Below are 26,782 nucleotides of genomic sequence, written 5' to 3' on the forward strand. Positions count from 1 at the left end.
GTACAATCCGCATGCGTTTTTTTTCTGCCAGGGAGATGCAGAAACGCTCAGGAAAAAATCCTGAACATTTCTGCATCGTGGGCACATAGCCTAATATGAGAAATTGCACCATGAAATTTGTTGTGCAATTTCTCCTGAACACGCCGATACCCCATATGTGGGGGAAAACCACTGTTTGGGTGCACGGCAGGGCTCGGAAGGGAAAGAGCGCCATTTGACTTTTTGAATGTAAAATTTGCTTGAATAATTAGCGGATGCCATGTTGCATTTGGGGAGCCCCTGATGTGCCTAAACAGTGGAAACCCCCCATAAGTGACACCATTTTGGAAACTAGACCCCTTAGGGAACTTATCTAGATGTGTGGTGAGCACCTTGCACCTGCAGGTGCTTCACAGAAGTTTATAATATTGAGCCATAAAAATACAATTTTCACATTTTTCCCACAAAAAATGTTTTTCATCCCCTAATTTTGCATTGTCATAAGGATAACAGGAGAAATTGCACCATGAAATTTGTTGTGCAATTTCTCCTGAGTACGCCAATACCCCATATGTGGGGGAAAACCACTGCTTTGGTGTACGGCAGGGTTCGGAAGAGACAGAAGCGCTATGTTGGCTGGGATAGGTGGCAGACACCATGTCACATTTGAAAAGTCGCTGACATGCCGAAACAGCAGAAACCCTCACAAGTGACCCCATTTTGTAAACTACACCTCTCAAGGAATTCATCTAGGGAAGTAGTGAGTGTTTTTTAATTTTTACATTTATACCATTGGGCTGTGAAGAAAACAATTATATTTTTACTACAAAAAAAATGTTTTACCCTCAGATTTTACATTTTCACACAGGACAATGGGTAAAAATGGTGCCGAAATGTGTCACACAATTTCTTCTAAAAGTGGCAATACCCCATATGTGGCTGTATCGTACCTCTTAGCCATACGGTGAGATCTGGGGGGGACGGAGCGCTATTTGACAATTGGAGAACAAATTATTGTATAATAGGCATTTGGATTTGGGAGCACAAAATTTTCTGAATTTCTTTTGGGAGGCAAGGGCCATTTCGCTTTTCCAGAGCCTTCCTGCTACCAGTATCTTGGAAGTCCCTTATATTTTTAACAGATAACGGACCTGAGTGGGGACTAGCTTTTTTTGAAGACTGAGTTGAAGCTTTTATTGGGAACATTTTACATATTGTTTACCCGGCACACTATGCTGAGTACTTACATCGGGGTTTCCATCTAAATTTCCAAGTGATGTAATTCAGATGAAACCCCTGTGGGATCCATTCACTGTAATGAGGCAGCAGAGTTACTCTGGACTCCGTCTGGCCTCTGTTTAGCGGTGTCCCTTTTTTCAGAAGTGCACAAAACTGTGGCCAACCGCACTTTTATGCACGCCTAAAACAAATGACACCGTGGGATCACAGGCCAGACGGCATCCACAGTGCCTATATCTGCCTCATTACAGGGAATCTTCCGTCATGGGTTCCGTCTGAATCACGCATTTCAGAGATTTACATGGAAACTCTGGTGTAAGTGCTCAGCGCAGAGCGCAGGATAAATGTGAGCAGAGACTTACTGCGATCTTTAGGAGACATAATAAACAAATCAGTAGCAGGTGAAGAATTAGTTTTATTTATTTTTTATGCCGTTCCTCATGCAGTGTAAGTGATGAGATTACTTTATTCTTCGGGTCGGTGCGATTACAGAGATACCAGATTCATATCGGGTTTTTATGATTGACAGCTGTCACACACTGAAAGACACTTTTTTTGCAAAATCTAGTTTTTGCATCGCCATATTTTTTGAGAGCTATAATTTTTCCATATTTCGGCCGACAGAGTCATGTGACGGCTTGTTTTTTGCGGGACGAGTTGACATTTTTATTGGTACCATTTTTGGGTACGTGACATTTTTTGATCGCTTTCTATTCCATTTTTTGGGAGGTAAAATTAACAAAAACCAACAATTCAGGAATTGTTTTTTGAGGTTTTTTTTTATGCCGTTCTGCGTGTGGTAAAAGCGATCAGGCAGCATTATTCTTCAGGTCAGTACGTTTACAGCGATACTACACTTACCGTATATTTTTTTTATGTTTTGGCGCTTTTGCACAATAAAACAATTTTATAGAAAAAATTGTTTTTTTGCATCGTTTATTCTGAGAGCTATAATTTTTTTATTTTTCTAATCACTGTTCTCATGCAATGCAATAGACATGTATTGCATTGCATGAGAGCTTTGCTGACAGTTTCACACTGTCTGTGTCTCCTACTAGACTTCAGCTGAAGGCTGAGTCTAGCAGGACACCGTACATGGCAGACCCAGAGGCGGTCATGTGACCTCCGGCTGCCATGACAACGGCAAGTCCTGTCAGACATCAGGGGGCCGTCGGAGAGGTAAGTGGACGACCCCCTCTCCTCTCACTATCTTCTAAATGCCGCGATCACAATAGATCGCGGCATATAGAGGATAGCAAAGGGTTAACATCATTGGGACCTGTCGCTCTGCACCGCACTCGCAGCGCTTGTAGGACCCTGGGGGTCCTGAGGGCTGTGGGACCACCGACCGTTTATAAACGTCGGCGCTGCACAGAGCCCAGCAAGAGCTGACATTTATGTACAGTGGGCGGTCGGGAAGCGGTTAAAATGTCCCCTTAATTCGTTACATAATTCCTCCTGAACATGGCAATATGCCAGATGTGGCTGTACAATGCTGTTTGGCTACATGGCAGGGCTCAGAAGGGACAGAGCGCTATTTGACATTTTGGAGCACAGATTTTCCTAGAATAGTTTGCAAACTCCATTTGCATAGCCCCCAAGTGAGAGAACAGAAAAAAAAACCTCAATTGTGTCAATTTTTTGAAATTACACCCCTTTGGGAATTCATCTACGGTTGTAGTGACGATTTTGACTCCATCAATGTTTTCCAGAAACAAGCACACAGTAAGTGTTACAGCTTGAAAATTGCAAATATGCCAATTTAGTGCCCAATACGTTGTAATGCCCAATACATTGTGCCCGGCTTGTGCTTCTGGAGACACACACCCTGCAAATTGATAAGTGGGGTCTCCCTGCAATAGTAATGCCATACATGTGGACACTAACTGCTGTTTAGGCACACTGCACTGTGGAGCTCAGCAGAGATGGGGGCATTTGGATTTGAGAGTGCAGATTTCGCTGAATTTCTTTTAAGCCATATCACTTTTCCAGAATCTTTGTGCTACTACTAATCCAGAAGCCCCTCATACTTCCATTAGGTAATGACCGACCTTAGTGTGGACTTGCTTTTTGCGGGTTGAGTTGAAGCTTTTATTGATAACATATTGGGGTGCATAACATTTTGTATCATGTTTAAGTCTCGGTTCACATTTATCCTATGCTCTACACTTACATCGGAGTTTTTTGTCTCAATCTCTAAAATATGTGATTCATATGAAACTCTGAGGGATCCATTCACTATAATAAGGCAGTAGAGTTACTCTGGACTCAGTCTATCTTTTCAAGGGTGCAGCAGTACGGTCGACTGCATTTTTGTGCATGCTTAAAAAGACGGACACAGCTGTATCATAGGCCAGATGGAGTCCGAAGTGACTCCATCTGCCTCATTATAGTAAATCTTCCATCGGAGGTTTTGTCTGAATCATGTTTGTCAGATATTTACACGTAAACCCCCATGTAAGTGCTCATTGCAGAGCGCAGGATAAGGCTTTATTCACACATCAGTATTTGAATGCCAAACCAGTAGTATCTCCAAAACGGAGAAAGGTGTCAATCTTTCAATTATAGTTCTTCTCTGATTGTTCCACTTGGTATACAAACACTGCTGCAAAATACTGACATGTGAATAAGCCCTTAATGTGAGCCAAAGCCTTATTGTGATTTTTGGGAAAAGGAATGAACAAATCAACATCAGTTCAAGAATTGTTTTGTTTTTTTAAATTTTTTATAAACCTTTCACCATGTGGTATAAGGAATTAGATGGATTTATTTCTGAGGTCAGTATGATCTCAGCGATGCTAGATATATATCAGTTTTTTTAGCCCCCAATTTTTTTGTTACATAGCAACAATTGTAGCGGCGCTCACTACAACACAAATCTTAGTTCAGCAGAGGCTGTAGTAAAATTTGTGGCGAAGTGCACAGACCGGCACATGCTACTACGCACTTCGCATGATTCATTAAAGCACCACTCCAGGGGTTTTTTTTTTATTGCAACACTGGAATGCTGCTAGTAATCTAAATTCCTTGTCCTTAGTATTATAATTTTCCCCTCCTGTCTTCACCTTCTATCAGCGCTGCTTCCACCGGTTTCCATCAGTTTGTGACCTGCTGGATCACTCCCGTGTTTCATTCAGCGAGCCAGAGGTCACTTTTCAATGCAAGTCTATGAGAGCCTCATTCTGGCTGTCAGACTTGCATTGAGAGCTTGTGACCTTTAGGGTATGTGCCCACGCTGCGGAAATGAAGCAGAAATTTTCTTCTTCATTTCTGCATGTCCTCTACCGGATAAACGCATGCGGAATTCCGCACGCGTTTATCGCGCGATTTACACATGCGGAATTGCCTTGCGTTTTTTATTGCACTGCAAAGGCAATTCCGCTTGCGGAAACGCAAAATTAATGAACATGCTGCGAATTTTTCCCCGCAGCAAAAACGCTGCGGAAAAATCCGCAGCATGGGCATTGAACTTGCGTAATCACATTGGGGACCATGGGGGGCGGATAACATAGCGTTTCACAAGCGTTTATCCTGCGGAAATTCCGCAGCATATCCGCTTGAAAAACGCTACGTGGGCACATACCCTTACCTCTGACTTTTGGCTAGTCAGAAGGTGCGGTCACAAGATGGTGCTGTGGGGAAGATAAAAGGTGAAGATGGTGGTTGGTAAGGTCAGGGACCTTAGAAGCACCACTCCAGCGCTGAAAATAAAACCTACGCTGGAGTGGTGCTTTTAAGAGGCGCGCTCCTGTTACTGAATCAAGAGCTTCCGTTCCAACATGCCCCCTCAAGACCAGCGGTAGAATCGGCCTTATTGTTTTTTGCCATGTTTATTATTTATATTTTTTTACAGTGTTTATGGTAGTGGTTACATAGTGTGACATTTTAATACAGCAGCTTGTTCCGGACCCGGAGATATCAAGTATGAGTACTTTTTTTATGTTTGTTTTTACAGAAAACGCACATTCATTGGCATAACACTTTTTCATGATTTTTTTTAGTTATTTAATATATATATTTACAACTTTTTCTTTACTTTTTTTTTTAATTAGTCCCTCTATGACACTTCAGCTTTTATTAATCCGATTCCTGGTCTAATCCATCTGAATGTATAAGAGCTGTCAGTGTGAGACTCGCAGAATACCTGCTAGACTCTGCTTATGGCAGATGTCAAAGTATGTAAAAGAAAATGTGCACAAAGAACCAATTACTGAAAAAAAAAAAAAAAAAAAAAAGTTTGTTAATCAGATAAAAACAATACCAAAAAATGTATAAAGCAGGGATACAGCGAGTCAGCCAATAGATGGCACCACAACACAGCAGGAGAAAATGAAAATGCTGATGCAGCTGGTTAAATACCTTGAAATCAGAGGGTAATAGGACAAAGGAGAAACATTTAAGCTAGTACCAAGTATTCCAAGAAAGTAAAACACTAAGTGGCAAATATACTTGAAGGAATTAGCTACCACATACTGGTAATAAAAGAAAACTGAATAAATCATGCAAAGATGAACAAAGTGGATCAATACCGGAGCTGTGGTGAAGTGCCACTTTCCCAGCACTTGTTTCGGCAGTTGTGCCTTCTTCAGGGTAGGTCAATCTGAAAAAGAAACACGCATCGGGGAAGTGGCACTAAATTTATTAAAGGCTTTCCGTAATTTTCTGTTGAGAAAAAGTCACAAGTTATGACCAAAATTGCATCTGTTTTCTGCTGCTGTGGTCAAGTTTTTTTTTTTTTTTAAATGTGGGTGGAGATTAATGGTGCAGGCTCTTCCACAGCTGTACAAGTTTTATACTAGATTTCACTTTCTTGTTGCATGGAATACCAGACATGCACCAAGTTTATTAAGACTGTATTCACACACAGTGGTCATGTTGCAGCTTTTAACCACAGAAACCCTGTGCTGCTTTAGTCTTTCTTCCATTTCCCTGCACAGTCACTTAATCATAATGGTATTGCAGGTGAAACAGCAGATTCCCTGCAAGGTTAAATGATTGTGCAGGGAAACAATGAAGAGGCCGCAGCTGCACAGGGCTTCTGTGGTTTAAAAACCCCAACATGACTACTGTGTGTATATGCAGCATTAGATATGTCACCTAAAAAAATTTACTGTAAAATTTGTGAATTATTCAACACTGTAAATAAAAAGAAAAGAGATCATTGTCTTCCGAAGAGGTGTAGTTCATACATCAGAAAAAGGCGAATATGGTGCTGATGTGAGCCCAAATTAACACCTGCTCATAGGGCCTTTTAATAAATTTTGTGCAAATCACAGCAACTATCACCTTTAGGCCACGACCCCACTATCAGTATTTGGTCAGTATTTTTTTCTCAGGAGTGGGAGATAAATGCAGAATTGGTGACTTGTTTCTATTATACCTTTTCTCTGATTGTTCCTGACCTGGTTTTGGCTCCTCACGTCTGAGAAAAAATACTGACCAAATAATGATAGTGGGGCCGTAGCCTTAGTTTGGCCAATTTTGCATTAATGAAAAACTGACTAGTTTTCATCAGTGTTTTGGATCAGATTTTTGGCAGTGTGTCCATTTTTACCACCAGAGTTTCCTCACTTTTTCTCATATGGAAAAAAAACCTATAGCAGATGCCTTGTACTTCTTTTAATAAACAGTCAGTGAAAAACGGACAGAACTAGGATGCAAATAGGATACCATCAGTGAGCTGTCCGAGTTTTTTATTTACCCAAAGACTTTGATCTGTCATTAAGATTAATAATGAAGATGACTCGTTTTTATTTTACAGTTACTCGGTTCACAAAAGAAACGTAAGTGTGAACAGCTCCATAGACTATAGTGAGTAGGTGTTCTATCTGTGAAAAACAGATTGAACATATACGAGGAATTATAGTGTGAAAGTGCCCTAAGGAATTGGTCTTGCATATGATTAAGGATAAATTCACACATCCGTATGAAATGTCCTAGTTTTGTCCGCTTTTTTCCCTCAGACCGGACACTAACCTATAGCATTTCATTGATCTATATACACATCAGTTTTAAAACCTATTCCGTGTCGTTGGTCCATGAGACTCAGAACATGTCCTAATCTTATCTATTTTGCGGATCAGACTCTGCCATTAAAGTCTATGTGGATCCGTGTAAAACGCTGAAAACAGACTTTGTACTTCAGAGTTCCATCTGTTTTTAACTGTTACATTGCTAAGAGTCGATGGATATAAAAAGTTTGCAGTCTACTTGCTTCATGGGAAAAAACAAGGAACAGAAGCAACTAAGATGACGCCAGAAACAAAAAAATCGTTCTGTTTTCTCTGATGGTGACACTCAGACGGATGTGTGAATGTAACCTAAAACTGATGATACATTGAAAGTAAAAACAAAGACACTGACAAAAGTCTGATAGAAATCTGATCCAAAACACTAATGAAAATTGGTCAACGTTGTCTGGAAAAGGAATATGGCTAGAGCTGCGTTCACATGCACCAGTCATGCTGTGGCTTTTAGACAGCAGTGTGTATACCATTGCTGCAAACTGTGCAGACATACATGGCCAAAGAGGTAAGGGTGCTACGTCCAACTCTAAAGCAGGTGGAATTGTGCATTAGGCCACATTCACACTTTCAGTAGTTGGTCAGTATTTTACATGAGTATTTATCAACCGAAATCAATAGTAGAACAATCAGAGGAAAAGTATAATAGAAACACGTCACCACTTCTGCATTTTTCACCCACTTCTGGTTTTGGCTTAAAATACTGATGTAAAATACTGAACGTGTGAACGTGGCCTTACTATGAGCTACTGGATTTCAAAAAGCACATACAGTATATTGTTCTTGCACAGGGGCCTCTTCTGTCTTTATCCACTCCTGCTTTCAGCCACTAATGGCCCCTAGCTGCTGCTGTCTTTTCACTATTTATCTGCACAATCACTTAATCTTGCATAGAAACAATGTGCAGCCGATCATAATGTCTGCAATGCTTTTCAGGTGACACAGCTGTTTTCCTGTAAGATTAAGTGATTGCGCAGTGGAACAGTAAAAAGACTACAGCGGCACAGGGCTATTGAATCTAAAACCCGCAGCATGACTGCTTTGTGTGTGTGTGAACGCAGCCTAAGCGGAGGCAGTAAATGGGCCAGCTATATTAATGATGTTGACTTTTTGCTTGTAGCCATTAAAAAATAATCAATCTATAAGTAGTAAATTTCTAATAATACATCAGAAAGGTGCTATGACTTTTATAAAGTGGTTTATTGGCTGCTGAAACTTTCCACATGTATTAGCCACATACTGAGTGGGACACCAGCCTCACATTTTTTAAGATTATTGCAGAAATCCCATTATGACATTTCCCATGTAGGTAATTGTAGCAGGATCAGAATATGTATTTAGATCACCACAGGTGATAGATTGAATGGTCTCCAATACTATTACCGTCCACACCTGAAATCAGGTGGATGTTAAATCCTGGCCCAGAGAAGCCTTCTGCAGAGAAACCTGTTCAGTGCAAACATATATTATGTTTATCAGCCCAGAGACTTAATTACTGGTAGGATAATAACTTCATCACTCGCTGGAGGAAATAAAAGATACAAAGTACACCAGTAATCATCCCTGAACTTAGGCTACATTCCCACAATTAGCTTTTGTTGAGTTTTTAACGTTGCAGAATTTCCGCACCTATTATTTAAATAAGGTTACTTGGGATTTTTTATTTTGTTTTTGTGTGGTTTTTTTTAACATGCGTTTTTATTGCATCTTTGGTGCTGCGGTTTTTGTCTCTTGTTGGTGTGTCATTCTTTAAATAAACCTGCTTTCTGATCCTTCCTGCTATTTATCTTCAAAGAAACTTTATTGCTACATTTAGGTGCAGATTACAAGCACTTTTGATGCGTTTCCGCCGCAGAAACGCACTAAAAACTCATGTGCGCTTTTTACTTGTGGAATTTCTGCACCTAATGCAAGTCTATGGGGAAATTCCGCACAGAAAACTCAGCGTACCTGCAAGAGAAATTGTCATGGTGCAGATTTAAAACACGTGCTTAAAAAGAAGAGCAGAGGGCAGGAGATTTCTATAAATCCCATCCACATTGCCGGAACAAAACAATAAGGCGCTCTGTTTTTGATGCAGCATATGCTTCTCAATCCATGGGCAGCATGCATCAGACGGTGGCTGCATGATTGTAGCCAGGTATGTTTGACTTTGGGACTCTAAAAGCTACCTGGGTCCAAGCCACATGGAGACTATTTGAAAAAATGGGTCCCCTGCTGCTTCTACCTGCCCGCTGCCCTGGATTGACAGGTCTCTCCCTACATGCGCATATAGGGACAGACCGGCAGGGAGAGGCTGCCCGGGACCCACCCGACTAGACTCCTGTGCGTCACTGTTCCCGGCATCCTTAAAAGTATGTTTTTTCCTGAAATGTTAGTTTCAGAGTCCAATATACTTGGCTGAGATCACACAGCTAGTGCCTGATACTTGCTGCACGTGGATCGGACAGCGTGTATCATCTGTCAGGTTTACTTTAATAATGAACCCTGTTCTCACCAACAAAAATGCTTTTTTATCTGTAGAAATACGCAATAGCAGTCTGTTTCGATTATTGCATTTCCGCTGCATATTTTTTACGCGTTTCCCCGGTTTGATGCAGTTTTGGTTCAGATACATTTTTTAAGTACAGAAACATAATTGCGCTTTTTTCATGAATTTTTTTCTCGCTCCCCAAAGAAACTTAAAGGCAAAAATGCACCAAAAAAGTCACAGTGCAACAGCATCGGTACACGCACAGAGGGCATGGGTTTTCATGATTTTCATCCACATCGTTTAAACTGTTAAACACAGCAGATTTTAGGCCTTAGGCCCCTTTCACATTGCGTTTTCGCCCACGTTCAGTGGTGCTGTCGGGGCTTGCGTCTGAACCCCTCGCAAAACGGGATTCGGACGTATGCTCCAACAGGGTCAACGTGTGCTCTGTCGTGCATCATTTCAAGGCGGACAAGACGCAGTCTGCTATGTCTTGAGTGTATACACCCGAAAATGATGCATGACAGCACACACGTTGGCATTATTGGAGCAAATGTCCGAATCCCGTTTTGCGATGGGGGTTTCTCTCATGAATGACAAACACTGACGTCTGAATAAGGCCTGAGGCAATTTCTTCTTGGGCTGTTTCAGGAGTTTGGGCCAAGGATTTAATTTTCAAAAGTTTGGAAAATGTTCCATTGAAAACAGCACTTTTTTGCACAGGATTTCTATGATAGTCTCACTTGCCGCAAAGCCCCAAGCTGCAAAAATCTGCGGTGCTATATTCAGCACGATGCGCCGTATTTTATTGCTGAGGGATGTGGCGCGCACAGTGGAAAATTAAGTGCTGGCCTCATCCCAGGGACTCTGTACATCATCCCACTTATCTAGAGCCCTGGTTTGATAATTTTCAGTCACAGAATTCTCAGGATATTCTCAGTGAATTCCTGCTGTTCCTTCATTGCTTGTTGCATCCCTCACACTGCTGTCTGTAGGTGGCCATGATTACAGCATGGGAGGGGAAGGCTAAAGGGTTACTTTCCCCCCCCCACCCTGCTATTTTGCTCTTTATTAGGAAGTATAACGTGGCCGGTTCCGGTTTGACGCTGCTGCACTGAGACATTGTAGCGTGCGGTGAGTCCTGCGCTGAGCAGCCGGCGGGCGCACTGGCTCCGCGACCTGAGGGTATAAAGGGTCTGCGCCCTGCACGCACCGAGAGAGGTGAGGCCCCGACACACGGCTGCAGCCATGCACAAGGGCTGGAAGAAGTATTTCGGCCAGAAGTCCCTCAATGAGGTGACCATGGACGAGTATCTGGGGAGCCTCGGGCTGTACAGAAAACTAACAGCCAAGGACGCGTCCTGCCTCTTCAGAGCGGTGTCCGAGCAGGTAATGGGGGAAGCCCGTCCAGCATGTAGTGGTGTCCTGTGAGGTAAATGCAGATTGCATCATGTACCAGCCCCTTCTGGAGCCTTTGCATTGTGCAGGAGCCCCTTTTAGAACTTTTGCATTACATATGAACATCTTCTGGAAAGTCCATGAACTTCTCACACATTATACTGATTTCTGCCAGAGTCCAAACTTTTCAAAGTCCTAACAAAAGCTGCTGAAACAGCCCAAATAAAATATAGACATATATAATTTTTTTTCCCCCATAAACTTGGCCATTTTGCCATTTATAATGGTTAGATCTTGGATAGACCTCCTTTTATCAGTTAAGTCATAGGTGTTTTTTTTTTATTTTTCTCTTTATATATTTTTTTTCCCTACAGACATGCAAGGGGAGGTCTGCGGTTGGAGGAGTTGCATTTTTGCATTGTTACAACAGGCTGCACAGCAGAGTTATTGTGAATTGATTTGCAGGAGCCGGACCATGTTAGTAGTGTGTGTGTGATCGCTGGACAGGAGCCCTAAGAACCGCCTTCTAGCATCTACACCTCCTCTTTTGATTAGCCAGCCTGGCACAATGTCAATATATTTCATGTGGGAACAATGACATCTTGTCAGGCCAGCTAATCAAAAAAGTGTGGATGCTGTCAGGCAAGAAGCAGCCCTGCTGAAGGCATATGTGCGTCGACCACAAGTTACTGACATGTCCGTTTTACTGGGTCATGTGAATTGCTTTGCACCAATTATTATTTTTTTTTTTTTGGGGGGGGGGGGGATTGGTGGTCTCAAGGCATTTCAGTTTGGTCAAATTTGTTTTTCTTTTTAACAAGTGCAAAAATAAAAAAAATACATTTTATAGATAAATTAATATATAATATATATATCTCTATCCATACACGCACGTGTGCTGCACCAATGACACTGCGCCGTCTACACGTACTGGTGGGATGCATGTGTGATTGGCAGGTATCGTTGCCTTGTTCTACTTTAATGAAGAGGAAAAGTAGAAGTATTCATAAACTGAATGACTTTGGTGCCACTTACCTGCCTGTATAGATGTGATCAGTGCTAGACACACACTTAGAGAAGTGAAGTCTGAGATTATTCCTGAAAGTTGTTTCCTTGATAAAACAACCTTGTGTACACCAAAAATTGTGCACATGTACAGCAGTGATAAGATGAGAACCAGGCATTTCACACGTTTTGATAATTCCTAAATGCCAGCATATTATTTTTAAAGGAGTAATCCATCTCCGATCCCTTCTGTATCGGGAGGTTAGCTGGGGTATGAAAGTTGACGACACACATCCGCAGGCATGGCCAGCAGATACCAGGACAGATGCGCAATACTTGCTTTTCATGCACACCAGCCAGCAGATATCTATAGATGTGACATCACTGACCCAGATCACCTCCCTATACAGATGTGCAAAGCTGGATTACCTCTTTAAATCTCTCCCAATGAGTTATATACTAGGTCTAGGTTGTTTTGTACCGACTTGTAGATGAAGCTAAACAGACACCAGCTCACCTGTGCCATTCATGAGCCTCCCTATATTTGGAGCTTAAACAGTGGTGCTCAGCTAAAGTAAGTCAATGTGTCCACATAGAGAAAGAAAAGCAGCACTCACCACATCCTGGAAATTAATAAAAGTCCTTTAATCAAAAAAACAGGACATCCATGCGGTGTACAAGGGGGTGTGTGGAAGAGAGATGGACGGAGACTGTTTCATGCTTCCACAGGTCCTGGACCCTTAGAAGCGTGAAACGGCCACTAGTTTGTTTTGTAACCTGCATGTACTGTAATAGCATCTTTCTACTTTATGCCAGTCTATTATTGGTGTATTTTTCAGCTTTTCTACTGTCAGATTCACCACCATGAAATAAGGAAGATATGCGTGTCATACATGAGGAAGAATGAAAGGCTCTTTGACTCTGTAAGTTCTATTTTAACAATCTGCAATTAAAGGTAGCCTGTCGCGTCGAGAAACGCTGTTACATGCAGATAGAGCATTAATCTGCAAGTAAGTAGTGATTAAATCCCGTGTACCTGGCTTACTGGAGAAGCTTGGTTCCAGTCATCAGAGCAGTGCATTTACCGATTACAATCACTGCTCCGAACTCTATCACTGTGTCTTATACCACGTCATCCTATGCTTTGTATTTGTTGGTGATGTGAGGATTAGATGCAGCTGCTCAGCCATGGCATGAAGCTCCTGGTGCACTGTTTTTGATGTTAATGCCAGCGGTGGTGGTTTGAACAGTTACTGAGTCAGCAGAGCATCGGTGTTTTATATGTGCTAGGTGTCTCCGTAATGGCATCCCTGCTCTGTAACGTTACAACTTGCTATGGTTTGTACAGTCTTCTACAATTCAATATACCATATTTTTCGAACTATAAGATGCACCTAGGTTTTAGAGGAGGAAAATATAAAAAGAAAATTGAAGCAAAAATTATGGGCATGATGCACTGTTCTGGGGAAAGGGGGTCTGCTGCTTACTGTTATAGGTTTAATGTCCCCCATCCTGGTATGCATGGCTTCCCCCACCCCCCATCCTGGTATGCACTGCACTCCCCACACACAAAAAAAATACAAGATTCTACTCACCTCCCCTCTGCTCCAGTGCTGCGTCCTGTTCTGCTGCCAGCAGCTGATCTCAGCGTGTGAGCAGTGCATGACGTCCCTGCCATGCCCCCTCACACTCTAGGTTCACCTGCCGGAAGATTCACTGCTACCCATGCCCTGCTATGTCCGTGGAGAGTAGTGAATATTCATTCTCCTTAATACATAGTAACATAGTTTTTAAGGTTGAAGGAAGACTAAGTCCATCTAGGTCAACCCATAGCCTAATATGTTGATCCAGAGGAAGGCAAAAAAAAACCATGTGGCAAATACTAAGCTCCACATTGGGGGAAAAAAAATCCTTCCTGACTCCATACGACAATCAGACTAGTTCCCTCGATCAACGCCCTATCAAGGAATCTAGTATATATAACCTGTAATATTATACTTTTCAAGAAAGGCATCCATGCCCTTCTTAAATTTTAGTAGTGAATCACTCATTACATCAGGCGGCAAAGAGTTCCATAGTCTCACTGCTCTTACAGTAAAGAATCCCCGTCTGTGATTATGATTAAACCTTCTTTCCTCCAGACGTAGAAGATGCCCCCTTGTCCCCGTCTCAGGCCTCAGAGTAAAAAGATCTGTAGAAAGGTCTTTGTACTGTCCCCTCATATACTTGTACATAGTAATAAGATCACCCCTAAGCCTTCGTTTTTCCAAACTAAATAACCCCAAGTGTAATAACCTGTCTTGGTATTGCAGACCCCCCAGTCCTCTAATAACCTTGGTCGCTCTTCTCTGCACCCTCTCTAGTTCAGCTATGTCTTTCTTATACACTGGAGACCAGAACTGTACACAGTATTCTAAGTGTGGTCGCACTAGTGACTTGTATAGAGGTAAAATTATGTTCTCCTCGTGAGCATCTATGCCTCTTTTAATGCATCCCATTATTTTCCTTTGCAGCAGCTGCCTGACACTGGCCACCAAACGTGAGCTTGTCGTCCACCAATACACCCAGGTCTTTTTCAGTTAGTTTTGCCCAGTGTTTTACAATTAAGCAAATAATTATACATTTTATTTCCTCTGCCCAAGTGCATTACCTTACATTTATCCCCATTAAAGCTCATTTGCCATTTATCAGCCCAAGCTTCTAGTTTACATAGATCCTCCGGTAATATAAAATTGTCCTCCTATTGATTACCCTGCAGAGTTTAGTGTCATCTGCAAATATTGAAATATTACTCTGTATCCCCCCTACAAGGTCATTAATAAATATATTAAAAAGAAGGGGACCCAATACTGACCCCTGTGGTACCCCACTGTTAACTGTGACCCAGTCTGAGTGTGTTCCATTAACCACCCTTTGTTTCCTATCACTGAGCCAGTTCTTAACCCACTTACATATATTTTCCCCTATCCCCATTGTTCTCATTTTATGTAACATCAACCTTTTGTGTGGAACCATGTCAAAAGCTTTTGAAAAGTCCATATACACCACATCCACTGCATTTCCTGGTTTCCTTGATCTAGTCCGGAACTTGCCTCCTCAGAAAAGCTGATCAGATTAGTTTGACAGGAACGGTTCCTCGTAAACCCATGTTGATATTGGTCATGAGGTTATTCTTCTTCAGATACTCTAGTATAGCATCTCTTAGGAAACCCTCCAGGATTTTACCCACAGTTTACTGGCCTATAAGTTCGGTTTTTGTCCCCTTTTTGAATATTGGCACCACATTTGCTATACGCCAGTCGTGTGGTACAGACCCTGTTATTATGGAATCTTTAAAAATTAAAAATAATGGTCTATCTATGATGTTACTTAATTCCTGCAGTACTCACGGATGTATCCCATCTGGGCCCGGGGATTTGTCAACTTTAGTGATTTTTAGACGCCGCCGTACTTCCTGCTGGGTTAAGCAAGTGACATTTAATGGAGAATTTTTGTCATCACTAATCATGTTTTCTGTCATGCGATTTTCTTGTGTAAATACGGTTGAAAAAAAATCATTTAGCATATTGGCTTTTTCCTCATCCTCATCCACCATTTCACCCAGACTATTTTTTAAGGGGGCCAACACTATCATTTTTTAGTTTACTATTTATGTAGTTAAAGAATATTTTGGGATTATTTTTACTTTCTCTGGCAATGATTCTCTCTGCCTCAATCTTTGCTGCCTTGATTTGTTTTTTACAGAATTTATTTAATAATCTGTATTTATTTAATGCCTCATCATTACCTACTTGCTTTAGTTCTCTAAATGCTTTCTTTTTGTCACTTATTGCGCCCCTTACAGCTCTATTTAGCCATAGTGGTTTCCTCCTATTTCGAGCATGTTTATTTCCATAGGGTATATATTGTGCACAGGGCCTGTTCAGGGTGCTCCCATTTGCTTTCTGTAGCTTTATGTCTCAGGATATCGTCCCAGTTTATTGCACTAAGATCATCTCTCAACCGTTGGAAATTTGCCTTCCTGAAGTTTAGTGTCCTTGTAACCCCTCTACTACACATCTTATTAAAGGTTACATGAAAACTTATTATTTTGTGATCACTATTATCCAAGTGACCCCCAACTCGTATATTTGATATTCAGTCTGGCCTGTTGGTTAATATTAGGTCTAGCAGTGCCCCCCTTCTTGTTGGGTCCTGAACCAGTTGAAGTTACATTTGCTTGAACTACAGGTTTCTGTCCCCCAATGTATTTCAGGGTAGTTGAAGTCCCCCATAATAATGACTTCTCCTTGAGTCTCTGCTTCATCTATTTGCTTTATGCGGATATTCTCCGCTGCTTCCATTATTTTTGGAGACTTATAACAAACCCCTATCAGTAACTTATTATTTTTTCTCCCTCCCCTTATCTCCACCCACAGCGACTCTACATTTTCATTAGATTCACATATATTCTCACGCAAGATGGGTTTTAAGGATCATTTTAAATATAAACACCCCCCCCCTCGCTTGTTTGTACAGTCATTTCTGAACAGACTATAGCCTTGTAAATTAATAGCACGCACCGTGTCAGCCGCAGCTGCCACTCCTGCAGCATCTTGGCTATTACGTGTGCCCGCTACTAAAGAGATAGAATATTCACTACTCCCCACGCCCATGTCAGTGGGGAGTAGTGAATATTCATTCTCTTTAGTAGCGGGCACACGTGATCGCCCAGAAGCTGTAGGAAACAGGTGGCTGCGGCTGACACTGTAGGTGCTATTAAGGAGAATGAATATTCAGTTCTCCACACGCCTATGGGCGTGGGAGCAGAGAATATTTAATTTTCTTTAGTAGTGTGCACTGTGTTAGCTGCAGCAGGCGGCTCCTGTCACTCCCTCAACACACCCCACCATCCATAGCCAGACCCTCCTGACTAGAATAATATCAACTAAGGTTCTGGCACTCGAATAATGATGGAGAGTCAATTGATGTGTTTCAAACAGGTGGATGCTTTATTAGATTCTCCAAGTTAGAGGTAGCTCAAACAGGTGCCCTGTGTTTCAAACAGGTGGATGCTTTATTAGATTCTCCAAGTTAGAGGTAGCTCAAACAGGTGCCCAACGTTTCAACCCCACCGGGGTTTACATCAGGGGCTTCAAAGGAGCTATGTGGTAGAATCCACAGCGTTTCCGTGGGATCCTGGAAAATAGCGTGGTGTAAACCGGCCTCTTAGGTGCACTTTGCTTACAGCAATACGGCTGTTGCGGGCACATGTCAGCTGTAAGAATCAGCTGACATGTGCTCGGTTCAGTGAGGGCTCAGCGCAGCAGCCCTCACTGAACGGGCAGTACGCAAATGTGCGTACTACTACGGCAAGGGTTGGAAAGATGTTAAGCATTTAACGCAGTTGTTTGAGTAAAATCAACACAAAACTCTGCGTACTCGCAAGAGAAATTAACATGTTGCGGATTTCAAAAACAAACTGCAAGTCAGTTTATGCAGTGTTAAAAAAGAAAGTGTGCATGAGATTTCTATAAATCTCATCCACTTTGCTGGATTTATAAGACGCTGCGTTTTTTTGCGTAGCAATCAAACTCAACAAAAAGTGGGAACTTAATCTAAAACTATATTATTCATCCTACACTGTGAACGGCATTAACCCCTTCACCCCGAAGCCTGTTTTCACCTTCCTGACCAGGCCAATTTTTTGAATTCTGACCATTGTCAGTTTGAGGTAATAGCTCTAGAATGCTTCAACGGATCCCACTGATTCTGAGATTGTTTTTTCATGACATATTGTACTTCATGATAGTGGTAAAATTTCTTCGATATCACTTGCGTTTTTGTGAAAAAATCGAACATTTGGTAAAAATTTTGCATATTTCAAAATTTTAATCTTTATGCCCTTAAATGAGAGAGAGATGTCACACAAAATAGTTAATAAATAACATTTCCCACGTGTCTACTTTGCATCAGCACAATTTTGGAGCCAATTTTTTTTTTCTTTAGGAAGTTATAAGGGTTAAAAGTTGACCAGCGATTTCTCATTTTTCCAACAAAATTTACAAAACAATTTTTTTTTAGGGACCACAATCACATTTGCAGTGACTTTGACGGGTCTATATAACAGAAAATACCCAAAAGTGACACCATTCCAAAAACTGTACCCTTCAAGGTGCTCAAAACCATATTCAAGAAATTTATTAACCCATCAGGTGCTTCACAGGAATTTTTGGAATGTGGAAGGAAAAAATAAACATTTAACTTTTTTACAAAAATGTTACTTTAGACCCAATTTTTTTTCTTTCACAAGAGTAACAGGAGAAAATGGACCCGAAAATTTGTTGTGCAGATTCTCTTGAGGACACCAATACCCAATATGTGGGGGAAAACCACTGTTTGGGTGTAAGGCAGGGTTCGGAAGGGAATGAGCGCCATTTGACTTTTTGAATGTAAAATTTGCTGGCATAATTGAATAAGTTTTTCACTACTTTATATTAGCCCACCAATGTATTCCCCTGGGGCCCCTAAGGGGAAATACCATATGTTACTGATGATGTCTGTGAGCGGCGCTATCGGTGGCCGCTCACAGGCATCACGTGACCCAGCGCTGACGTCACGACAAGTGAGGCGTGACTCAGCACTGGGGTCCCCGCAGTGGCTGCTCGATTGTGAGCGGGGTTACCCCCTGCGTCACACCCAGCATCCAACGCGCGCTTTCCCAATGAATGGGGAGAAGCAGAGCGCATGGTGGATGCCGGGTGTGACGCAGGGGGTAATCCCACCCACAGCCTGGCATCCACCTGGAACGCGAAAGAGAGACCACCGGTTGCTGCCAGCACTTGTTCGGACATCAGCGGTTGTCCGAGCCGGCTGCAGCCTAGGGTCACGTGATGCCTGTGAGCGGCCAGTGATGGCACCTCTCACAGGCAGTATCTGCAACGTAAGTATTTACAAAAAGTCTTAGGGGCCCTAGGGGGATACATTGGGGGGCTAATATAAAGTAGTGTACAACCCCTTTAATGGACGCCATGTCCTGTTTCGAGGTCCGCTGTTGTGCCTAAACGGTGGAACCCCCCCCCACAAGTGACACCATTTTGGAATCTAGACCCCTCAGGGAACTTATCTAGATGTGTGGTGAGCACATTGAACTCCCAGGTGCTTCACAGAAGTTTATAACATTGAGCCGTAAAAATAAAATGTTCACATTTTTTCCCACAAAAATGTTACTCTTATGAAAATTTTGCATTTTCATAAGCGTAACAAGAGAAATTGCCCCATACCATTGTTCAATTTCTCCTGAGTAAGCCGATACACCATATGTGAGGAAAAAACACTGCCTGGGCGCATGGCAGGGCTCGGAAGGGAAGGAGCGCCATTTGACTTTTTGAATGTAAAATTTGCTGGAATAATTAGTGGACGCTATGTTGCGTTTGGAGAGCCTCTGATGTGCCTAAACAGTGGAAACCCCCCACAAGTGACACCATTTTGGAAGCTAGACACCTCAGGGAACTTATCTAGATGTGTGGTGAGCACTTTGAACCCCCAAGTGCTTTACAGAAGTTTATAACATTGAGCCGTGAAAATAAAAATTTTTTTTTTTTTTTTCCCGCAATGTTTTTTAGCACAGTTTTGCATTTTCACAAGCCTAACAGGAGAAAATGGACCCCAAAATTTGTAGTGCAATTTCTCTTGAGTATGCAGGTGCCCCGTATGAGGTCAAAAACTACTTTTGAGACTCGTTGATGGCGGCGCTCCACCCTCTGCATTTACCTTGCGTTTGAATACTTTTCTTTTAAAATCTACTTCTAATAGGGAATATCTCTCAAATGAACTGAAACATTTTTTCGAAATTAATGACAATGGAGAAGTTTCCGATGAGACTTTATGGTTATCGCAAAAAGCATTTATGAGAGGTCTATGTATAAAATTGGCTTCACGAGAAAAGAGACGCAGAGAGTGCAAAGTGCAATCGGTCATAAATAAAATTAAAATTTTGGAGATCAACCAAAAACAAAACAAGTCCCCGGCAGTTAATAATGCTTTGCTGGAGAGTAGAATTGACCTTCAGAAACTTATTATTCAACTATGAACATAATCTAAAGCGGGTTAAAGCAAAATACTATGCTTCAGGTGATAGAGCAAGCGCTGTACTGGCCCGTAGAGTGAAAAAACTGACTGCTAAGGGGAGGATTGACCATTTGCTCCAGCCTAACGGGGATAAAATTTATGACCCAATAGAGATTGCCAATGCATTTGCGGACTATTATTCTCATCTGTATAATCTGAACACTGACCATACCATCCATCATCCCTCGACTCCACATATAGAACAATTTCTTAAATCTATAGACTTACTGAAAATCTCCCAATCCCAACTTGAATCTTTGAATTCGTCTATACAGGTTAGTGAAATAAAAAGTGCAATTAAAGCATCTAAACTACACTCTACCCCAGGGCCAGATGGCTTTGCTAATGAATTTTATAAACTGCTTTCGGAGCAGTTATCCCCATACTTGCAGCGTCTATTTTTACACTGGAGAAGCAAGGGTAAAATCAACCCATTATTCTTGGAAGCAACTATTGTTACCCTCCCAAAACCAGGCAAACCCCCAAATAAACCTGAGAATTTTCGACCTATTTCACTACTGAACTGTGATCTTAAATTGTATTCTAAGATCCTAGCTCAAAGAATTAATACGGTCCTTCCTCAGCTGGTAGCGCCAGATCAAATGGGTTTTGTGCCGGGGAGGCAAATCAGAGACGCCACTCGACGGGTTCTAAACCTGATCCACAGAGCAGAAAAATCTGGGGTCCCCAGTCTGCTAGTTTCGTTAGACGAAGAAAAAGCGTTTGATCGAGTACACAGTCAAGCAGTCTTGACTAAATTCGGGTTAATTGGACACATACAGAAGGATATAATGGCATTACACTCCTCCCCGAGTGCGAAGGTATTAGCAGCAGGCTTTAGCTCAGACCAGTTTCATATCTCGAATGGAACCCGCCAGGGGTGCCCGTTGTCGCCTGCAATTTTTTGCATTGGTAATGAAACCCTTGGCGCAAGAGATTCGTACTTGTAAAGATATCTTTGGAATAAAAATAGGGTCCGTGGCTCACCAAGTTGGTCTGTATGCAGATGATTTAATTATCTCTGTAACACATCAAGAAACTTCCCTCCGAGCACTGCTATCCATTCTTTCTCAGTTCTCAGAAGTATCCCTTTACAAATTGAACTCCGCGAAATCAATGGCCCTTCCAATTGATTGTCCCCCAGGATTAATTTCCAATTTAAAAAAATCTCTGCCATTTACTTGGGCTAAAAGCTCTATTATCTACCTAGGAATTCACCTAATCTCCCCCTCAAAAAATTTAGTCACTAAAAATATTTCAGAGCTACTAAATTCTATCAAGCCTGAGCTCAAAAGACTTGAGCACCTTAGAACTCTCATGGATGGCCCGTATACAAACAAAAAACTACTTGATGAAATCCAAACTCTACTACTTCGTTTTATTTGGGGTGGCAAAAAATCCAGATTCCAGAGCTCCTTGCTGTTTTATAAATTGGGAGAGGGAGGTTTGGGACTACCGAATATCCACCTTTGCTATAAAGCATGCACGATTGGACTTAGTGTCCCACCACTCTCAAAGAGCATCAATCTCTCTTGGGTTCAAATGGAAAAATCGGATACCAAATTTCATTCCACTAGACTCATGTTGGAAGCGGAATTTCTGCTCCCGAAGTCTCAATCTTGCTCCTTCCCTACAATGACACATGCTCTTAAAATGTGGAGAGAGATGATTTTTAAAAAGATTATACACAATCCGTTGAAATATATCTCGCTTAAGAGCATAGATTTGGTGATCCCATTCTCCCACTTCCGCCGTTGGTAAGATTACGGCATTCCTAATTTACAATCCATGTTTTCAGCTAGTTCTATCAAAACGTTTGACGAATTATCCTCCATATATCAACTCCCCGGTAATCTTCACTTTTCCTATGTTCAACTGAAGAGCTTTCTATCTTCTTCTCCAACAATTGTGCCACGGCTAGCTCCATCCACAATACAACACTTTATTTTGGGGAAGAAAGGATTCTCCAGGGGTGTTTCGGTAGCATATAACTTTCTCAATTCTCCCTCTAATAATACTAAGCTCCCGTACATGGTTAAATGGGAATCGGATTTGGGCACTTCGTTTACTCTTGACCAATGGCAATTAGTCTTATCATGGCCCCTTAAAAGTTCATCATGCATAAACCACCTAGAAATTGCAAAAAAAATCCAACTCCGTTTGTATTTACCACCAAACCGTATAGCTCACCTATCTCAGGGAACATCTCCCTTATGCTGGAAAAAATGTGGAGGAATAGGTTCACCACTCTTGGTGGTCATGTCCTAATCTAAATAGCTTTTGGAAAGATGTATTTAAGATATTATCATCCTGTGCGGGAAATGACGTCCCAATGAATCCAGCATTGACCCTACTGAACATAGGCATTACCGACCTCCCGTACAAGAGCAGATGGCTCTGTTCTTTTGTATTAACTTCGGCCAGACAAGCTCTTGCTTCCAAGTGGAAATCCCAATCTGCCCCATCAACGGATGACATCTGGTGGAGAATGGACTCGTATAACTCTCATGAAATGATTCTGTCATGGGACGCTTCGAAAAAAGACAAGACCCAACAACGGTGGTGCGCATGGCTGGAAGTTAAAGCACTTTTTCATGGCCAAAAATCTTAGGTGTGATTTGTTCACTGTTACCGGTATACCATATTTTGCTTTTCCATGGACACTAGTTCTGACTGTATTTATTTTGGAGAATATACCCTTTCTGTTTTTTCCCTTCCCTTCCCTCCTCCCCTGCTGAGAGGTTGGCGTATGTTCTGCCGCCCTTCCTCTCTTGTTCCCCAGGTTCATGAATCTAGAAGTTTCTTGATATTTTCTCTCAGATGCTTTATTATACTCTAAGTGTCACATGTGATGTACCTGATACCCTTCTCCTATGTTATGTTGAAAAAATGTAATAAAAATTTGATTGTTAAAAAAAAAAACTACTTTTGAGGCATAGTGCAAAGCACAGAAGGGAAGAAGCGCCATATTGGAGTTCAGATTTTGTTGGACTGCTTTGAGGGTGCCATGTCACATTGGTAGAGCCCCTGAGGTGCCATATCAGTAGAACCCCCCCCCCCCATCCCGTAAGTGATCCCATTTTACAAACTACAACTCTCAATGAATTAATCTAGGGGTGCAGTGATCATATTGACACCACAGGTGTCACATAATTTTATACCATTGGGCAGTGAAGAAAAAATAATTACATTTGTACCACGAAAATGTTGTTTTAGCCCCAGATTTTACATTTTCACACTGGGAAATTGGTAAAAATGGCACCAAAATTTGAGCCACAATTTCTGCTGAATGTAGAAGTACCCCATATGTGGCTGTACAGTACTGTTTAGCCACAGAGCGAGAATCTGGAGGGACGGTGCTCTTTTTGCCTCCTCGAGCGCAGATTTTCCTAGAATAGGACTTGATATACAGAGACCCTACATGCTAGAAGAGGAGAATCCCCCTCAAGTGACCCCATTTTGGAAATTATACCCCTTTGTGAATTTATCTACAGGTGTAGTGACTATTTTGACTCCATGGGTGTTTTCCAGAAACAAGCAGCAGTGGATGTTGCTAAGTGAAGATTGCAAACTGCCGTTGTAGTGACCAGTACATTATGCCCAGCTCGTGCTTCTGGAGACATGCACCCATAAATTAGGCAGTCTATAATTGCTACAGAAATGCCAAACATGTGGATGTTAACTGCGGTTTAGACGCACACACACTGGAGCGCAGAATGGAGGGGACATTTGGATTTGGGAGCGCAGAATTTGCTGGATTTCTTTTGGAGGGTGAGGAGCCATTTAGTTTTTCCAGAGCCTTTGTGCTACCAGTAATGTGGAAGCCCCTATATTATTGTTAACAGATGCCAGACCTGAGTGGGGGCTTTTTTTGTGAATGGAGTTGAAGCTTTAATTGGAAACATTTTACTTAACATTTTGGATTATATTTTTGCTGCGCTCTATGCCAAGCACTTATATCGGGGTTTCCATCTAAATCTCAGAGTGATGTGATTTAGATGAAATCCCCAAGGGATCCATTGACTATAATGAGGCACAAAAGGAGAGGAGAACCACCGAATGTCGGGTCCAAAAATCAATGAAACATTGGCTATATATAAAAGACCTTTATTAACCGAATGGTCATAGTGGTAATACAAAGACAAGATTGTCCGCGATCACAAGAATGTGCATACAACATCAATGTGGTTAATAGACATGATCAAATTAGATCACAATAAAAATGGTTACAATAGACATAATCCATTTGTATCCCAAAATAGAACGGTGTATGACAATACCAATGAGTATATCCGAGTCGGTCTAATTGTAATATAGATGGCAATGCTTGGTGCATAATGATACATGTGGTGACACTAAATATAATAATAGTACCATTGGTGCATAAAAAGTACTTTAGGCAAGTGAATAAGTAGTGGGGTCACCAGGCACCATGCACAACCTACTATAATATATGTAGTTAATATCTATCCTCCCATGTGGATATGCTGTTATGAAGGGATAGTATTCATGCAAAATAGCAGAGAAGGAAGCCAAAGTGACCGACTATACCTGGTTGTTGGGTCCAAATGGAGGGCTGAGCCGTGATCCCTCCATTTGGACCCAACAACCAGGTATAGTCGGTCACTTTGGTCTGACATTTATTGTGTCCTCACAGTATACAATTTACTTTCATGGGTTTTTTATATTGACCTATGTGTCTCTAATAAATTTCCCATTGATGTGGATCTCCTTAAGTGCCATTTGTGACTATAATGAGGCAGCAGAGTTAGTCTGGACGCCGTCTGGCCTCTGTTCAGCGTCATCCTTTTCAGAAGTGCACAGAACTGTGTCCGACGGCACTTTTATGCACGCCTAATAAAAAAATAAAAAGACTAACACAGTGGGATCATAGGCCAGATGGCTTCCACAGTGCCTCCCATCTGCCTCATTACAGGGAATCTTCCACCAGAGCGCCGGATAAATATGAGCAGAGCCTTACTTCAATCTTTGGGAGGCACAAAGAACCAATCAACAGCATGTGAAGAATTGGTTTTATATATTTTTTTTACGCCTTTCCTCGTGCGGTATAAGTGATTAGACGACTTTATTCTTCGGGTCGGTGCGACTACAGCTATACCAGTTTTATATCAGGTTTTCATGATTGACAGCGGTCACACACTAAAAGACGCTTTTTATTGCAAAAACAAGTTTTTGCATCGCCATATTTTGAGAGCTATAATTTTTCTATATTTTGTCTGACAGTCATGTAAGGGCTTGTTTTTTGCGGGACGAGTTGACTTATTTATTGGTACCATTTTCGGGCACGTGACATTTTTTTGATCGCTTTCTATTATGTTTTTTGGGAGGCCGAATTAACAAATCCAGCAATTCAGAAATTTGTTTTTTGGGGATTTTGTTATGCTGTTCCGTGTGTGGTAAAATTGATAAGGCAGATTTATTCTTCGGATCGGTGTGATTACAGCGATGCCACATTTATATCTTTGTTTTGCCGCTTTTACACAATGAAAGCTATTTTATAGAAAAAATAATTAATTTGTCATCGCTTTATTCTGAGAGCTTTAACTTTTTTTTATTTTTCTGCTGCTTGTTTTTTGCGGGACAGGATGTTTTCAGTAGTACCATATTTATTTACAGGTGTCTTTTTGATCGCGTTCTATTCCACTTTTTGTTTGGCGGTATGATAAAGCATTGTTTTTTACTTGTTTTTTTTTTTTTTTTTTTTATGGTGGTCACTGAAGGGGTTAACTAGTGGGACCGTTATATAGGTCGGGTTGTTATGGACGCGGCAATACGAAATGTGTACTTTTATTGTTTTTTTTTTTTTTTTTTTTTTATACAGATAAATGTATTTAGCAAATTAATATATTTTTTTTTTGTGATTTAAATGTTTTATTACTTTTTTACGTTGTCCCAGGGTGGGACATCATTATCAAACTTTCAAATCGCTGATCTGATGCTCTGCATTGCATCTGCACTGCAGAGCATAAGATCATCGTCTAACAGGCAGGAAGGGGGTGTCTCAGCTCCTGCTCTCTGAGCAGGTGCTGACAGGCCACCTTCCTGAAGGACCCCGTGGCCATCTTGGGACCGGGGGTCACCATGGAGACCATTAACACAATGCGATCACATTGCGTTGTGTTGATGGGATCACAGAGGGAGCCCACTCCCTCTGCGATGTCACTGACAGCTGCATCAGAGGGGTTAAACGCCCGCGATCGGTGCTAGCACCAATCGTGGGCGGTGCTGCGTTGTTAGCTCACCCAATCACAGCGCCGTACATGTACAGCGCACGTCGGGAAGGGGTTAAAATATAATATATGAGAGAGTCATAATTGTAGTTTTTGTTAATCTTACCTTAAATAAAAAATTAAATGAAAAGTAATCAAAAAGTTATGTATGTATCGCTAAGGGGAAGAGTCAGATGGCCATATAACTCAGACAAGGATTGCAACGCAATTCTCAGACTGTCTGGCAGGTCTACCGACCTGAGCATGACAGCTGCATAGAAATACAGTACAGACCAAAAGTTTGGACACACCTTCTCATTTAAAGA

The 26,782-nt window shown here is 41.6% G+C and overlaps 1 protein-coding gene across 1 annotated transcript in view; it reads left to right on the forward strand.

Moving 5' to 3' along the window:
* ALG13 (ALG13 UDP-N-acetylglucosaminyltransferase subunit) overlaps positions 1-26,782 on the forward strand; it is a 145,693-nt gene that overhangs the window by 10,455 nt on the left and 108,456 nt on the right. Inside the window, exons 6-8 of the mRNA XM_073642375.1 lie at positions 6,980-7,001; positions 10,908-11,103; positions 12,957-13,040. Coding sequence (XP_073498476.1) covers positions 6,980-7,001; positions 10,908-11,103; positions 12,957-13,040 — 302 coding nt within the window. The remainder of the gene's footprint in view (positions 1-6,979; positions 7,002-10,907; positions 11,104-12,956; positions 13,041-26,782) is intronic.

The sequence above is a fragment of the Phyllobates terribilis genome, unplaced genomic scaffold (assembly GCF_046119375.1).
Source record: "Phyllobates terribilis strain yellow unplaced genomic scaffold, ASM4611937v1 Scaffold_7__3_contigs__length_470593459, whole genome shotgun sequence".
NCBI classification, from domain to species: Eukaryota; Metazoa; Chordata; class Amphibia; order Anura; family Dendrobatidae; genus Phyllobates; species Phyllobates terribilis.